The sequence below is a fragment of the Syzygium oleosum genome, unplaced genomic scaffold (genome assembly GCF_021117445.2).
Source record: "Syzygium oleosum isolate NSW1041296 unplaced genomic scaffold, Sole_v2.1 Sole_v2.34, whole genome shotgun sequence".
NCBI lineage: Eukaryota > Viridiplantae > Streptophyta > Magnoliopsida > Myrtales > Myrtaceae > Syzygium > Syzygium oleosum.
The window spans coordinates 2,647,749-2,663,996 of NW_026607518.1; the positions used below are offsets into that span (position 1 = coordinate 2,647,749).

The 16,248-nt window shown below is 47.6% G+C and overlaps 2 protein-coding genes across 2 annotated transcripts; both read right to left on the reverse strand.

Annotated features, from left to right (window-relative positions):
• Positions 1 to 7,758, reverse strand: LOC130135555 (uncharacterized). Its single transcript, XM_056305019.1, has 3 exons — positions 7,301 to 7,758; positions 899 to 920; positions 1 to 429 (listed from the first exon to the last, which is right to left on the reverse strand). Exons 1-3 carry the CDS (start codon positions 7,756 to 7,758, stop codon positions 1 to 3), a joined length of 909 nt encoding a protein of 302 aa, XP_056160994.1.
• Positions 7,759 to 7,939: 181 nt separating this feature from the next.
• Positions 7,940 to 15,999, reverse strand: LOC130135556 (uncharacterized). The gene is made up of 6 exons (XM_056305020.1): positions 15,889 to 15,999; positions 15,301 to 15,317; positions 9,483 to 9,504; positions 8,710 to 9,004; positions 8,035 to 8,051; positions 7,940 to 7,945 (listed from the first exon to the last, which is right to left on the reverse strand). Exons 1-6 carry the CDS (start codon positions 15,997 to 15,999, stop codon positions 7,940 to 7,942), a joined length of 468 nt encoding a protein of 155 aa, XP_056160995.1.
• Positions 16,000 to 16,248: the final 249 nt, after the last annotated feature.

A 16,248-nucleotide genomic window follows, 5' to 3' on the forward strand; every position in this document is an offset into this window, starting at 1 on the left:
CTAGCCCCTACGCCCTCTGCTAGGCATCCACTCTGAGTTTGACTGCTCGCCATCTGAATCTGAGTTTCCCTGGACAATCTGCTCCTCCGAGGACTCCGGCTCGGCCTCAATCTCGATTTGGTGGTTTATATCACCCAACTCAGCTGGAACCTCGTCCTGCTCCTCCTCGACCGGCTCCTCGAGCAAATCATCCTCAGGTACGAACTCGGGGTCCATCCACTGTTCATACGGGAGTATATACTCCCTTTCCTCTTCAGGCTCTGCGAACTCAGCAGGCTCATCCTCAGGCTCAGCCTCGGGTTCTTCCTCTTCCGATTCTTCTTCAGGGATCGCTTCAAGATCCACGTCCATTGGATCGTCTCCCGCTAGAGACTCTTCCGGCTCCGGTTCGTGCTCAGCCCCTGAAGATCCCGGTGCTGCAGGCGCTGGCTGCAATCCAAACTGCGCCAGACTAGTCTCTACACTAGTCAGCTCGCCATCAGGAGGAGGTATAGCAGACGGGTCCCAGTCCCCAACTCCATCAAAGGGGACGTCAAAACTGCAGACGGGTCCAAACTCGTCTATCCCGTCCCTAAAGAACCAAGCGGTATATGTATGGGCCTGCCATAGGGATAATCCTATATCTACAAAACTACGGTTGTATGCTTAATCGAGGTCATCTATAGGAAACTCTACTACATTATGCTCGGTGTGCATCGGAACTCCAAAATGTTCAGGGGGCGGCGGCGGCGGATTCATGGCTCAGGTTAGGGTTCTGAAAATATTGGTTGAAATAATCATGAGATTACATCTCAATAAGTACACCCCTAAACTCCACCTAGGCTATCACGTACCTCCAGACAATCACAACACATAATCACATTCAACCATAACATCGCAAGCACACAATTCTGCTTACCTGGGCCTTTCCAGCGTGCAACCTGCACGTTAGGCATAACAGCACTATTTCACTCACATGCATGTTATAATTATATTTCGTGCATTTGTTCCAACCTCATCACATCTTTTCCACAACTCTCGCTAGTGACCCGCGTTACAGTACACGCCTCAGGTCCACTGCGACCAACTCATCACAACACTCTAGGGCCCTCGTTACCGTACACCCCTCAGGCCATGTCTCTTGCCCGCGTTACAGTACACGCCTCAGGCTCAACATCCACCACCTACGGCACAACCCGCGTTGAAGTACACGCCTCAGGTTGGCAGTCTTTCGGTAATACCGGGCATCGTCCCGCGTTAAAGTACACGCCTCAGGACGGCACAATTCCCCGCGTAATGGTACCGCTTCAGGGATTTCCACAATCACACATGCCACCACACACAATCTCTTACTCATTCACGTGCTCAACACTCACTTGCCAATTAATTGGTCAATCACACGTGGCCCGTGCACGCATCAATTCACACACAATTTCATGCTCAATTAGCATCCAATATGGCCAATTGACAATTAATTCAATTTGGCCCGAGCATGCACATAGTCAAGCACATTTCCAATCAATCAATTGCACACAAATGCACCCAATTTCATCACCACAATTCAGCCACATCACAAACACACAATCAACATACAATTTCTCATTTTTCCACCTCCAAACTTCGGCGAATCAATTCCAGCCCTTCACGACATTTTCTCACATTTAGTTGCCGAATCCAAATATCCAATTTACGTACCGAACACAACACCACAGCACTCAATTCAACCACCCACAGCCCACTCTTAACCCCAAATTTTCCACCAAAATTTCCCAAATTCATCTCTAAGGCCCGTTAATCTACTTCCCCCCTAAAATCATACAAATCCGCGCCTAATTAAACCCGATCACACCTCAATTTGTCCGTCGATACCCGAAGTCCTAAATAGGGTTTAGGGCGCAACTTACCGAAACTCTAGACTAACGCGGCTAGAGCGGAAAGCGGCGGCGATCGGCGGGGACGGCTGCGAACGGCGAGCGGCTCGGCGGCTTGGGCGGACGGCAACGGCGCGGCTTCCTTGGCCGGCCAGCGCACGGCCAAGAGAGAGGGAGAGAGAGAAAATCGAGAGGGTGAGGGGGACGGCGGTGGTACGGCGGTGGCGCGATGGCGGCACGGGGGACGGGCGGTGACCGGCGTGTGGCGGCTCGGCGAGGGGATTGATCGGCGGTGAGGGAGAGGAAGAGAGAGAGAGCTCTCGGTGGGGGAAAAAAAACGTAAGAGGAGAGAGAGAATGAGGAGAGAGAGAGAGAGAGAGTCTTGGTCTTGAATGGTCAAAATTTGACCAATTCCGGCAAATTACCATCTTGCCCCTCTCTAATCTTTTTAATCAACGGCCGAGATTCGATCTTATCTTGGAATCGACGGCCCAGATCGAATCTTGCCCAAAAATATCCGAGGGCAATTTGGGAATTTCATAAAATTCCAAGGGCAAAATTGTCCAACTCAAAAGTTAGGGCAAAATTACCAAAATGCCCTTCCCTCTTAAAACTTGCCCTTTATAAATCCCCAAGGGTAAAATGGTCACTTTCCTCATTTCTTACCGAAATTAAATTTTCCTGAAGGATTCGGGCAAATCCGAAGCTGCACGTTCCAACCACAACGTCGTCCTAATGTCCCGTTGTGACTTCCTAATTTTCCGGTGTCCAGTTTGGGCTCAAATAAATAATTAAATTTTATTAAAACGTAACTCGAGCGTTTCTCAAACTAACGGGCGGCTTTTTGAGGAAATTCGCATATTCAACCCGTGACTGATAATAAATCGAGTCACGTGCAAGTCCATTCGGTTCGTGACGATTTCGATTGTCATTTAAATCGCGAGGATCGACCGCTAGATTCGAGGGGCACAATCGTTTGGTATAAGTTCAGGATCATCCGTCAATTCATTTCGTGGTCCCGCGGAATCACCCGCAATCCACTACTATGACAGTGGCGAACTGACCCCTGGCTATCCTTGGATCGGCCAACAGTGGCTCAAAATGTCACCTCGGCGATTTTATGGTCGAAAATCAATTCACGATCGAATTTTCTCTTAGTCGCACGAATTTAATTCCTAATTAGTCTTTCCCTAATGGTTAGTATCCTAGGAATGATCAGTTCCTGGTGAGAACTAACTACGAGTACGTTCATAAAACCTAGCATTTCATAAATCCCAAATGGACAAATTTTCAGGATGTCACAATTCTTCCCCCCTTACAAAAATTGCGTCCTCGAAATTTACAATCTCACTACTACTCAAACAAATGGGGGTACTGACGTTGCATTTGATCTTCGCTTTCCCATGTCGCGCCTTCTATCCCGTGGTGCTCCCAAATAACCTTGACCATCGGGATCATCTTGTTCCTTAAATTCCTTTCATTCCGATCCTCAATCCTTACTGGTCTCTCGACATAGGACACCTTATCATCGACTTCTATCTCCTCATAATTCAATACATGAGTTGGGTCCGGCTCATATTTCCTTAACATCAATACGTGGAACACATTATGCACTTGTGATAAATTCGGTGGAAGTGCAAGGCGATACGCTAATTCCCCGATCCTTTCTAAAACCTCAAAAGGTCCCACGTACCTCGGACTCAACTTCCCTTTCTTACCGAATCTGGATAGTCCTCTCATGGGCGATACCTTAAGAAATACGTGATCCCCTACTTGAAACTCCAAAGGCCTTCGCCTTCTGTCTGCATAACTCTTTTGACGGCTTTGAGCTGTTTTCAGCCTCTCGCGAATCACCTTAACCGCCTCGACCGACTGTTGAACTAACTCTGGCTCGATTATACTTCTTTCTCCTACTTCGTCCCAGCATACGGGCGTCCTACAAGCCCTGCCATATAGTGCTTCAAAGGGCGCCATTCCGATGCTCTGCTGAAAACTATTATTATAAGCAAATTCTACTAAGGCAATTGCTCTTCCCACTCACCCTGAAAATCCAACACACGTGCCCTGAGCATATCCTCTAAAGTCTGAATCGTCCTCTCAGACTGGCCATCCGTTTGTGGATGATAAGCTGTACTGAACTGCAGCTTGGATCCTAATGCCATCTGCAGACTTTTCCAAAAATTGGTGGTAAACTTAGGATCACGATGAGAGGTTATCGACACTGGTACCTCATGCAAACTAACTATCTGCGGCACATATAGCTCGGCATACCAATCTAATGCGAAGTCCTTTCGCACAGCCAAAAAGTGTGCCGACTTGGTCAATCTGTCGACAATCACCCAAATAGCATCATGGCCTCTTTGGCTCCTTGGTAATCCCGTCACAAAATCCATAGTTATATGCTCCCATTTCCATTCTAGGATTTCCAAAGGTCGCAATAATCCTCTTGGCTTACAATGTTGTGCCTTCACTTGCTAGCACGTCAGACATTTGGCCACATGTCTGGCTATGTCTACCTTCATACCATTCCACCAGTAGTACTGCCTCAAATTCTGATACATTTTAGTACTACCTGGATGGATACTATAACTGCTACGATGCGCTTCTGACAAAATCTCTTCCTTAATTTCCGCATCGTCAGGCACACATAATCGCCCACGAACTTCAATATCCCATCTTCGGATATCTGGAAGTCCGGCTTTCTCTTAGTCTCCTCCATCTCTAAAATCCTTTGAATTTCTTGATCCGTAGACTGCAACATCTTAATCTTAGCCTGGATTTCCGGTTCAATTCTTAGCGTGGCCAGCAAGCTCGAGAGTTGACTTACTTCGAATCTAAACTCCGAGTCTCGCACTTTTTCTAACAATGTCCATTCCTTGACCATTAAATGCGCGATGCTCGACTTCCGACTCAATGCATCGGCTACCCGGTTAGCCTTCCCGGGATGATATAGAATATCACAATCATAATCCTTCAACAACTCCATCCACCGACGCTGCCTCATGTTTAACTCCTTTTAAGAAAACAAATATTTGAGGCTCTGATGGTCGGTATAGATCTGAAATTTCTCTCCGCATAAATAGTGTCGCCAAATCTTCATAGCGAATACTATTGCAGCTAATTCCAAGTCATGCGTCGGATAATTTGACTCATGCGGTCTCAACTGCCTTGACGCGTAGGCCACTACTTGCCCATTTTGCATGAGTACACACTCCAATCCCTTTAACGACGAATCACTATAAATTTCATATCCTCCGGGTCCTAATGGAATAGTCAACACCGGTGCCATTGTCAATCTATGCTTCAATTCCTGCAAACTCCTTTCACATTTGTCGGTCCATTCAAATTTCGTTTCCTTTTTCAACAAATGCGTCAACGGTGTTGCTATCGCCGAAAATCCTTCTACAAAACGACGATAATATCCAGCCAAACCTAGAAAGCTCCGAACTTCTGTTACAGTCGTTGGTCTCGGCCACTTCATCACAGCCTCAATCTTTGCTGGGTCTACTGAGATTCCTTCCCTAGAGATCACATGTCCAAGAAATGCTACTCGATTGAGCCAGAATTCGCACTTGCTAAACTTAGCATACAGTGCGTTCTCTCTTAAAGTCTGCAACACTCGACTCAAGTGAAATTCATGCTCCTCTAGGCTCTTTGAGTATACTAATATGTCATCTATAAAAATGATCACGAATTGATCTAAAAATTCCTTAAACACCCGGTTCATTAGATCCATAAAGGCAGCAGGGGCGTTCGTCAATCCAAACGGCATTACCGTAAATTCATAATGTCCATATCTCGTCCTAAATGCCGTCTTTGGTATATCCTCCTTCCTAATCCTCAACTGATGGTATCCCGTTCTCAAATCAATTTTAGAGAACACCGAATCCCCTTGTAACTGATCAAACAAATCATCTATCCTCGGCAAGGGATATTTATTTTTGATCGTCACCTGATTCAGCTGCCTATAATCGATGCATAACCTCAACGATCCATCTTTCTTCCTCACAAATAAAATCGGCACTCCCCACGGAGACGCACTCGGACGAATAAATCCCTTGTCTAATAATTCTTGCATCTGCACCTTTAATTCCTTTAACTCTGACAGCGACATTCTATAAGGTGCCTTCGAGATTGGCTCAGTTCCAGGTGCCAACTTGATTACAAATTCTACTTCTCTTTCCGGTGGCAATCCCGGCAATTCCTGAGGAAACACATCGGGATATTCGCACACCACAGCTATGTCCTCAAGCCTCGGCTCTTCAGCCGTCGAATCAACTACTACCGCTAGAAATCCTTGACACCCTTCACTCAGCAACTTCGCCATTTTTAGCGACGAAATCCATGGAATCAAGGGTCCTCCTCGATTTCCCGCAAATTTGAATTCCGGATGTCCAACCGGATTAAATTGGATCACCCTGCTATTACAATCCATTACGGCCATCTCCTTAGACAGCCAGTCCATACCCACTATCACATCGAAATCATACATGGCTAGAACCGCTAAATCAATTATTTCCTCCCTATCCCCAATCACAATCTTACAGTTTGGACACCCCAACGAAACCAGCATCTTATCATTCAAGGGAGTCGTCACGCATAACACAACATCAAGCAATTGCGGTTCTATTCCAATCAACTCAACAAACTGCTTAGATATAAAGGAATGTGACGCCCTAGGATCAAATAAAGCATACGCAGCATGGTTGCACAGAGAAATCGTACCTGTGACAACCCCTGGCGCGTTCTCAGCCTCTCTTCTGGCCATAGCATACACTCGTCCTTGTGCCTGTGGCCTATTCTGGTTTGCTGTCTCGGCCGCTCCAGTCTGATTCCCATTTCGGGGTGGCGGCAACGCAGGCGATCTATTCTGCCTGAGATTGGGGCAAGTCCTTATGTGGTGACCAAGTCCACCACACCCAAAACATGCTCCGGCCCGGGTTGGACAAGGTCCATTTCCATGCCTTTCTCTACATACCCTACATAGACCATTTTGATTACGGGCCGACTTCCCGATATTCCTTCTAACGGGAGGGACAAAACGTCGATTACCCGTCATTGGCCTCTTCCCTAACTGACGGTTGTCCCTACCTAGGGTAAACCTCGACCTAGAAGCGGCGGCCCTATCTATCTGATCCCGCTCAAGAACCTACGCCCTATCAAATATTTCCTCATAAGTCCTCAAATTCACTAGTAACAACTGGCTGCGAATGTCAGCTTTCAATCCATCCCGAAATTTTTGCGCCTTATCATTGGGATGCTCTACCATTCTCGGCGCAAACTTAGACAATCTAGCAAATTCCGCCTCATATTGATCTACCGTCAGCTGACCTTGGTGGAGTCTCATAAACTCTGCTAGTTTTCTTTCCCTAACGCTTGCCGAGAAGTACTTTTCATAAAAAAAATTCGGTAAAAGCAGCCCAAGTCCGGGCTGTACCTTCTAGAAACACCCTATCCTGGTAGCCTTCCACCGATCATTCGCGTTATCCTGTAACTGATATGCCGCCAGGGTTACTTTTTCATTCTCAGTGCACCCTAACACCTCAAAGGCTTTCTCAAGTTCCTCTACCCATCGAGGTGCAGCCTCAGGGTCACCCCTTCCAGAAAACTTAGGCTGTTTTAGCTTCATGAACTGCTCAACCAAATGGTGCATTTGTCTATTCACATTCATTTGCCCCTGCCCTTGATTTCCATTATTATTATTAGCGGCGGCGGCCACAGCAGCCTCGGCAACTTGGGCAATCGTAGCAGCTCGTTCTTGAGTCTGCTGTCCTATTAGGTTACCAATTTGTTCTAGGGTCCTCATGACCACTTCCATTCTAGGATCCTCCACAGGTCTAACATCAACTATGGGGTCCACTGCAACTCCAGCACCAACTCCAGGGTTTTCTATCGCTCTAACACCCATTCCGAGGTCCTCTACAGCTATAGCTCGAGCACGACCTCCACCTCTTGTTCCTCTTCCTGCGCCCCTTCTTGGGACTCTTCCTACACCTCTTCCTTCGCTGCTCATTATTCCAACTCCCTACCACTCTCCTACCTGCTATAATTCTACTCAGGAATTAGTATCCTAGGCCAACTAGATCCGTCTAGTCCTAGGCAGCGAATTAACACAAGAATTAACTCAGCAGGAAATCAACCACTACAGTCACGATGCCACAATCAATAGAGTCTGAGCACTTACCTCAGGTCCAGACGCACCTGCATTTCAGTCATCACAACAATCAACTCACTCAATCAATCACAACAAACAATCTGGAGGCACGTGTAGCTCATTCCGACCTATGACTAGCTAAGGTCTCCCTAAATTACTACCCCAGGATCTCTACTCCTTATCACTCCAAACTTCAACCAGTTTAGATCGAGCTGTCCTCGCTCTGATACCAATTCAACTAGGATGTCACGCCCCGAACCCCATCGAGCGCGCAACACACCACTCTGGTCGATTGACGCGATGTCCCAGGGTATCGCCGACCCAATTTACTTATCAGAGATTTAAAACGATCAGCGGAAACCTCAAATACCCGAACAATAATAAACTGAGGTCATCAGGGAGAATGCACATATTCATTTCTCATTCAAACTTATATAATATTCACAATTTACAAACACCATATACATATGCACACCGTACTATAAAACCACCGATATCAAAAGGATCGATGACCTGGATATCCTATCCTCAAAAATGGTACTCCTCAAAAAGTTTAATTCCAACCCCTACGCTAGCCCCTACGCCCACTGCTAGGCGTCCACTCTGAGTCTGACTCCTCGCCATCTGAATCTGAGTCTCCCTGGACAGTCTGCTCCTCCAAGGACTCCGGCTCGGCTTCAATCTCGATTGGGTGATTTATATCACCCGACTCAGCTGGAACCTCGTCCTGCTCCTCCTCGACCGGCTCCTCGAGCAAATCATCCTCAGGTACGAACTTGGGGTCCATCCACTGTTCATACGGAAGTATATACTCCGGTTCCTCTTCAGGCTCTGCGGACTCAGCAGGCTCATCCTCAGGCTCAGCCTCGGGTTCTTCCTCTTTCGGTTCTTCTTCAGGGATCGCTTCAAGATCCACGTCCATTGGATCGTCTCCCGCTAGAGACTCTTCCGGCTCCGGTTCATGCTCAGCCCCTGAAGACGCCGGTGCTGCAGGCGCTGGCTGCAATCCAGACTACGCCAGACTAGTCTCTACACTAGTCAGCTCGCCATCAGGAGGAGGTATAGCAGATGGGTCCCAGTCCCCAACTCCATCAAAGGGGACGTCAAAACTGCAGACAGGTCCAAACTCGTCTATCCCGTCCCTAAAGAACCAGGCAGTATATGTATGGGCCTGCCATAGGAGTAATCCTATATCTACAAAAACTACGATTGTATGCTTAATCCAAGTCATCTGGTCATCTATAGGAAACTCTACTACATTATGCTCGGTGTGCATCGAAACTCCAAAATGCTCAGGGGGCGGCGACGGCGGATTCATGGCTCAGGTCGGGGTTCTGAAAATATTGGTTGAAACAACCATGAGATTACATCTCAATAAGTACACCCCTAAACCCCACCTAGGCTATCACGTACCTCCAGACAATCACAACACATAATCACATTCAACCATAACATCGCAAGCACACAATTCTGCTTACCTGGGCCTTTCCAGCGTGCAACCTGCACGTTAGGCATAACAGCACTATTTCACTCACATGCATGTTATAATTATATTTCGTGCATTTGTTCCAACCTCATCACATCTTTTCCACAACTCTCGCCAGTGACCCGCGTTACAGTACACGCCTCAGGTCCACTGCGACCAACTCATCACAACACTCTAGGGCCCGCGTTACCGTACACCCCTCAGGCCATGTCTCTTGCCCGCGTTACAGTACACGCCTCAGGCTCAACATCCACCACCTACGGCACAACCCGCGTTGAAGTACACGCCTCAGGTTGGCAGTCTTTCGGTAATACCGGGCATCGTCCCGCATTAAAGTACACGCCTCAGGACGGCACAATTCCCCGCGTAATAGTACCGCTTCAGGGATTTCCACAATCACACATGCCACCACACACAATCTCTTACTCATTCACGTGCTCAACACTCACTTGCCAATTAATTGGCCAATCACACGTGGCCCGTGCACGCATCAATTCACACACAATTTCATGCTCAATAAGCATCCAATATGGCCATTTGACAATTAATTCAATTTTGCCCGAGCATGCACATAGTCAAGCATATTTCCAATCAATCAATTGCACACAAATGCACCCAATTTCATCACCACAATTCAACCACTTCACAAACACACAATCAACATACATTTTCTCATTTTTCCACCTCCAAACTTCGGCGAATCAATTCCAGCCCTTCACGACATTTTCTCACATTTAGTCGCCGAATCCAAATATCCAATTTACGTACCGAACACAACACCACAGCACTCAATTCAACCACCCACAGCCCGCTCTTAACCCCAAATTTTCCACCAAAATTTCCCAAATTCATCTCTAAGGCCCGTTAATCTACTTCCCCCCTAAAATCATACAAATCCGCGCCTAATTAAACCCGATCACACCTCAATTTGTCCGTCGATACCCGACGTCCTAAATAGGGTTTAGGGCGCGACTTACCGAAACTCTGGACTAACGCGGCTAGAGCGAAAAGCGGCGACGATCGACGGGGACGGCGGCGAACGGCGAGCGGCTCGGCGGCTTGGGCGGACGGCAACGGCGCGGCTTCCTTGGCCGGCCAGCTCACGGCCAAGAGAAAGGGAGAAAGAGAAAACCGAGAGGGTGAGGGGGACGGCGGTGGTACAGTGGTGGCGCGATGGCGGCACGGCGGACGGGCAGTGACCGTCGTGTGGCGGCTCGGCGAGGGGATTGATCGGCGGTGAGGGAGAGGAAGAGAGAGAGAGCTCTCGGTGGGGGAAAAAAAACGTAAGAGGAGAGAGAGAATGAGGAGAGAGAGAGAGAGAGTCTTGGTCTTGAATGGTCAAAATTTGACCAATTCCGGCAAATTACCATCTTGCCCCTCTCTAATCTTTTTAATCAACGGCCGAGATTCGATCTTATCTTAGAATCGACGGCCCAGATCGAATCTTGCCCAAAAATATCCGAGGGCAATTTGGGAATTTCATAAAATTCCAAGGGCAAAATTGTCCAACTCAAAAGTTAGGGCAAAATTACCAAAATGCCCTTCCCTCTTAAAACTTGCCCTTTATAAATCCCCAAGGGTAAAATGGTCACTTTCCTCATTTCTCACCGAAATTAAATTTTCCTGAAGGATTCGGGCAAATCCGAAGCTGCACGCTCCAACCACAACGTCGTCCTAATGTCCCGTTGTGACTTCCTAATTTTCCGGTGTCCAGTTTGGGCTCAAATAAATAATTAAATTTTATTAAACGTAACTCGAGCGTTTCTCAAACTAACGGGCGGCTTTTTAAGGAAATTCGCATATTCAACCCGTGACTGATAATAAATCGAGTCACGTGTAAGTCCATTCGGTTCGTGACGATTTCGATTGTCATTTAAATCGCGAAGATCGACCGCTAGATCCGAGGGGCACGATCGTTTGGTATAGGTTCAGGATCATCCGTCAATTCATTTCGTGGTCCCGCGGAATCACCCGCAATCCACTACTATGACAGTGGCGAACTGACCCCTGGCTATCCTTGGATCGGCCAACAGTGGCTCAAAATGTCACCTCGGCGATTTTATGGTCGAAAATCAATTCACGATCGAAGTTTCTCTTAGTCGCACGAATTTAATTCCTAATTAGCCTTTCCCTAATGGTTAGTATCCCAGGAATAATCAGTTCCGGGCGAGAACTAACTACGAGTACGTTCATAAAATCCAGCATTTCATAAATCCCAAATGGACAAATTTTCAGATGCCACATACAGTGATGTGCTTTAACTTGTTGACAGGTCAGGCATTTCGCCACATGCTTGGCCACATCCTTTTTCAATCCATTCCATCAATAATGCTGCCGCAGATTCTGGTACATCTTTGTACTGCCTAGGTGGATGCTATAATTACTGCGGTGAGCTTCCCTTAAAATTTCCTCCTTAAGCTCAACGTCATCGGGCACGCACAATCGTCCTTGAAACTTTAAAACTCCATCCTCGCCCACTTGAAAATCCGACTTTCTTGTAGCGGCGTCCATTCCAACAATCTTTTGTATCTCTTGGTCCGTAGACTGTAGTGCCTTAACCTTGATTTGAATCTCCGGTTCGATTCTCAATGCAGCTAGCAGGTTAGACATCCGGCTCACTTCGAACTTAAACTCTGAGTCTCTTAGCCTTTCCAATAAGGTCTATTCCTTGACCATCATGAGCACCATACTCGACTTCCGACTTAGCGCATCCACTACTCGATTCGCCTTCCCCGGGTGATACAGGATGTCGCAGTCGTAATCCTTAAGAAGTTCCATCCATCGGCGCTGCCTCATATTTAATTCCTTCTGCGAAAACAGGTACTTGAGGCTCTAATGATCCGTATAAATCTGGAACTTTTCCCCGCACAAATAGTGCCTCCAAATCTTGAGGGCGAAGATGATCGCTGCTAACTCTAAATCATGCATCGAATAGTTCATCTCATGCGGTCTTAACTGGCGTGATGCATACGCAACTACCCTTCCGTGCTACATCAATACACAACCAAGCCCTCTTAATGACGCGTCACTATAGACCTCAAATCCTCCTGGTCCGGACGGAATGGTTAATACCGGGGCGGTTGTCAGTCTATGCTTCAACTCCTGGAAACTCCTTTCACACTTTTCATTCGACTCGAATTTAGTTTCCTTCTTAAGCAGCCGTGTCAACGGCGTGGCTATAGACGAGAACCCTTCTACAAAACGTCGATAATAACTAGCCAAACCTAAGAAACTTCGAATCTCCGTCACTGATGTCGGTCTTGGCCATTTAGTTACCGCCTCAATCTTTGTCGGGTCCACAAAAATTCCATCTCCTGAAATTATGTGTCCAAGGAATGCTACTCTGCTAAGCCAAAACTCGCACTTACTGAACTTGGCGTAGAGTGCGTGTTCTCTTAAGGTCTGTAGTACCTCGGTCAGGTGTACCTCATGCTCTTCGGAGCTTTTCGAATATACCAATATATCGTCAATGAAGACGATGACGAACCAATCCAAGAACTCCTTAAATACCCTATTCATTAAGTCCATGAAGGCAGCAGGGGCATTGGTCAGACCAAAGGGCATCACTGTGAACTCATAGTACCCGTACCTCGTTCTAAAAGCGGTCTTAGGTATGTCCTCTTTCCTTATCCTTAACTGATGATATCCGGTCCGTAGATCAATCTTAGAGAACACTGAGGCTCCTTGCAATTGGTCAAACAGGTCATCAATCCTCAGCAGTGGGTGCTTGTTCTTAACTGTCACTTGGTTCAACTGTCGGTAGTCTATACACAACCTTAAGGTCCCGTCCTTCTTCCTTACAAACAGGACCGGCGCTCCCCATGGAGACACACTAGGGCGAATAAAACCCTTGTCCAGTAATTCTTGCATCTGGACCTTCAACTCCTTCAATTCCAACAAGGACATTCGATACGGTGCTTTTGAGATCGGTTCTGTTTCTGGGACCAATTCTATCACAAATTCCACTTCTCGCTCTGGTGGCAAACCCGGCAATTCCTGGGGAAAAACCTCGGAAAAATCGCACACTACGGGTATCTCTTCCAATTTAGGTTATGCCACTGTCGGATCGACCACATTCGCCAAATACCCTTCACAACCTTCGTCCAACAACTTGGTCACCTCGAGCGAAGAAATCCAAGGGATCGAGGTTCGTTCTCGATTTCCCTGAAATTCAAATCTAGGTTGCCCAATCGGGTTAAACTGGATCACCCTATTGCCACAATCCATTACGGCTTTCTGCCTTACTAGCCAATCCATTCCAATTATCACATCAAAATCAAACATGGCCAACACTGCCAAGTCAATCTTTTCTTCTCTACCCCCGATAACTATCTTACAGTTAGGACACCCTAATGACACTAGCACTTTATCATTCAATGGGGTCATCACACATAGCACAGTCTCAAGCATAATAGGCTCAATCCCAACAAGTCTAACAAACTGTTCTGCTATAAACGAATGGGTCGCCCCCGGGTCAAATAATGCATACGCAGCATGATCACATAGAGAAATCGTACCTGTGACCACGCCCGGCGTGTCCTCTGCCTCTCTTCGCGCCATCGCATAAACTCGTCCTTGCGTAGGCGGTCGTCCTTGATTAGCCGGTGGGGGATTTCCGGCTTGGTTCCCTACTCGAGGCTGTTACGGTTGCATCTGAAGTCCTGAAGGGCGCTGCTGGGGACAATTCCTGATCTGGTGCTCCAAACTCCCACATTTAAAATAAGCTCCAAATCGATTCGGTTGGTGGCTTGGCTTCCCAATGTTCTTTCTAGCCGGTAGGACGAATCGCCTGTTTCCCGCCATCAAATTCTTCCCGAAGCGGCGATTGTTCCTATTCTGAGCGAACTGCGATCCAGAAGCGGCTGCCCTTTCCAACTGATCTCGCTCTATGGCTTGAGCCCATTCATACATTTCCCCGTAATCACGGATGTTCAACGAAATCATTTGGCTTCGAAGATCCGGCTTCAATCCATCCCGGAATCTCCGAACCTTATCTTGCGGATTTTCAACCATTCTAGGTGCAAACTTGGACAGTCTAGCGAACTCCGCTTCATACTGGTCCACTGTCATCTGTCCTTGGCGAAGTCGCATAAATTCCGCTAGTTTCCTTTCTTGTGCACTCTCCAAGAAATATTTTCCATAAAAACTCTCGGTAAACGCAACCCAAGTCTGGGCGATACCTTCTGGGAATACTCTGTCTCTAGTGGCCTTCCACCAATCATTGGCGTTATCTTACAACTGATATACCGCCAGGGTCACTTTCTCAGTCTCGGTGCACCCCAATACCTCGAAGGCTTTCTCTAACTCTTCTACCCAACACGGTGCAGCCTCAGGGTCACCCCTTCCATTAAACTTAGGCGGTTTCAACTTTAGGAACTGTTCTACCAACTGGTGCATCTGTCTATTCCCGGCCACCTAAGCCTGCCCAAGATTGGCTTGATTTCCATTGACAGCAGCAGTTGCTGCGGCCTCAGCAGCCTGGGCAATATTGGCGGCCCTTTCCTGAGCCTGCCTACCCATCAGGTTTCCTATCTCTTGCAGGGTCTGAATAACTTCATCCATTCTAAGATCTCTGGCCTCTTGGCCCATAGCACTCGGCTGCCCTTGGGTTTCCTTTCCTCTTCTTCTCATCTTTACTGACCTCACTACTCGCCCACTTGCTATAATTCCATTCAGGAATTAGAGACCTAAACCAAGCTAAACCGGTCTAAGGTCCTAGGCAGGGAACTAACACAACAGCAATCAATCACTCAGCATGCGCCTAAGCACAAACAGCACAAGACCTCAATCAAGGAGTTACACGTACTTACCTCGGGTTCTGCCGCACCTGTACTTTATGGTCAATTCAATCAAACAGTCAGTCAAGACACAGACAGTCAGGAGGTACACTTAGCACACAAGGTCACCCTACTGGCTACCCAAGGTCATCGCTCCTTATCACTCCAGGCTTCGACCTAATTGGACCGAGCTGACCTTGCTCTAATACCAAATCAACTTGGGATGTCACACCCCGAACACTACGGCGCGCGAGCATCCCAAACGTGGTCGATATTGCCGTGCGACGTCCCAGGACGCATCGCCGACCCATCAGGCAACACAAAGATCATTACACATGCGGAAGTTACGTAAAAACACCCGTACAATTAAACACCATGACCAGAGATAGCACAACAGCAACAGGATTATCAATATACAAATATACACTTGCATTAACATCGGGAAACATATGCATTATCCATTTACAGAAAATACATACCACAGATCAAAAGGGGTTCAACGGTCACTACTAGCAAAAAGGGTTAGGTGGCCAGGTGGTCAGGGATACTAAAACTAGAAGGGGCTCCGGTCAAAAAGGTACTGGCCCGATCTAACTGAGGCTAAGGCTAACCCTACAGAACCCAGTCTGGGTCGGATCCCGAGGACTCAAAAGAATTGTCAGACAGCTCGACCTCGGAGTCTAGGGAATCCAGCTTGAACTCGGCCTCTGACGGCTCCTCCTCAGAATCCATCTCCTCAGGCTTGCCCTCCTACTCCATAGGCTCTGGCTCTTCATCCAACTCCATCGACTCCGGGTCAGAGTCCCAATCCACTGGCTCCTCGTCCATCGGGTCTGGCTCGTCAACCTCCCAGATAATAGGCCGGTGGCCAGAATTAGAACTCCCCTCGAACGTATACTCGGGGCTTGCCAGGTCTCCATCCTAACACTGGGGATCTAGGTCACCTAACCCGTTGAACGGGACGTCAAAAGTTCTGAGGGG

Excerpts from the sequence above, each read along its gene's own strand:
- LOC130135555 (XM_056305019.1), bottom strand. The coding sequence starts at position 7,758 with ATGGGTGTTAGAGCGATAGAAAACCCTGGAGTTGGTGCTGGAGTTGCA. Across the intron at positions 921-7,300 it reads TGGAAGGCTACCAGGATAGG|GTTGCACGCTGGAAAGGCCC; the intron begins GTGTTTCTAGAA and ends CCTAACGTGCAG. Across the intron at positions 430-898 it reads TGCACGCTGGAAAGGCCCAG|CCAGCGCCTGCAGCACCGGG; the intron begins GTAAGCAGAATT and ends TTTGGATTGCAG.
- LOC130135556 (XM_056305020.1), bottom strand. The coding sequence starts at position 15,999 with ATGGATTCTGAGGAGGAGCCGTCAGAGGCCGAGTTCAAGCTGGATTCC. Across the intron at positions 9,005-9,482 it reads TGCACGCTGGAAAGGCCCAG|CCAGCGCCTGCAGCACCGGC; the intron begins GTAAGCAGAATT and ends TCTGGATTGCAG.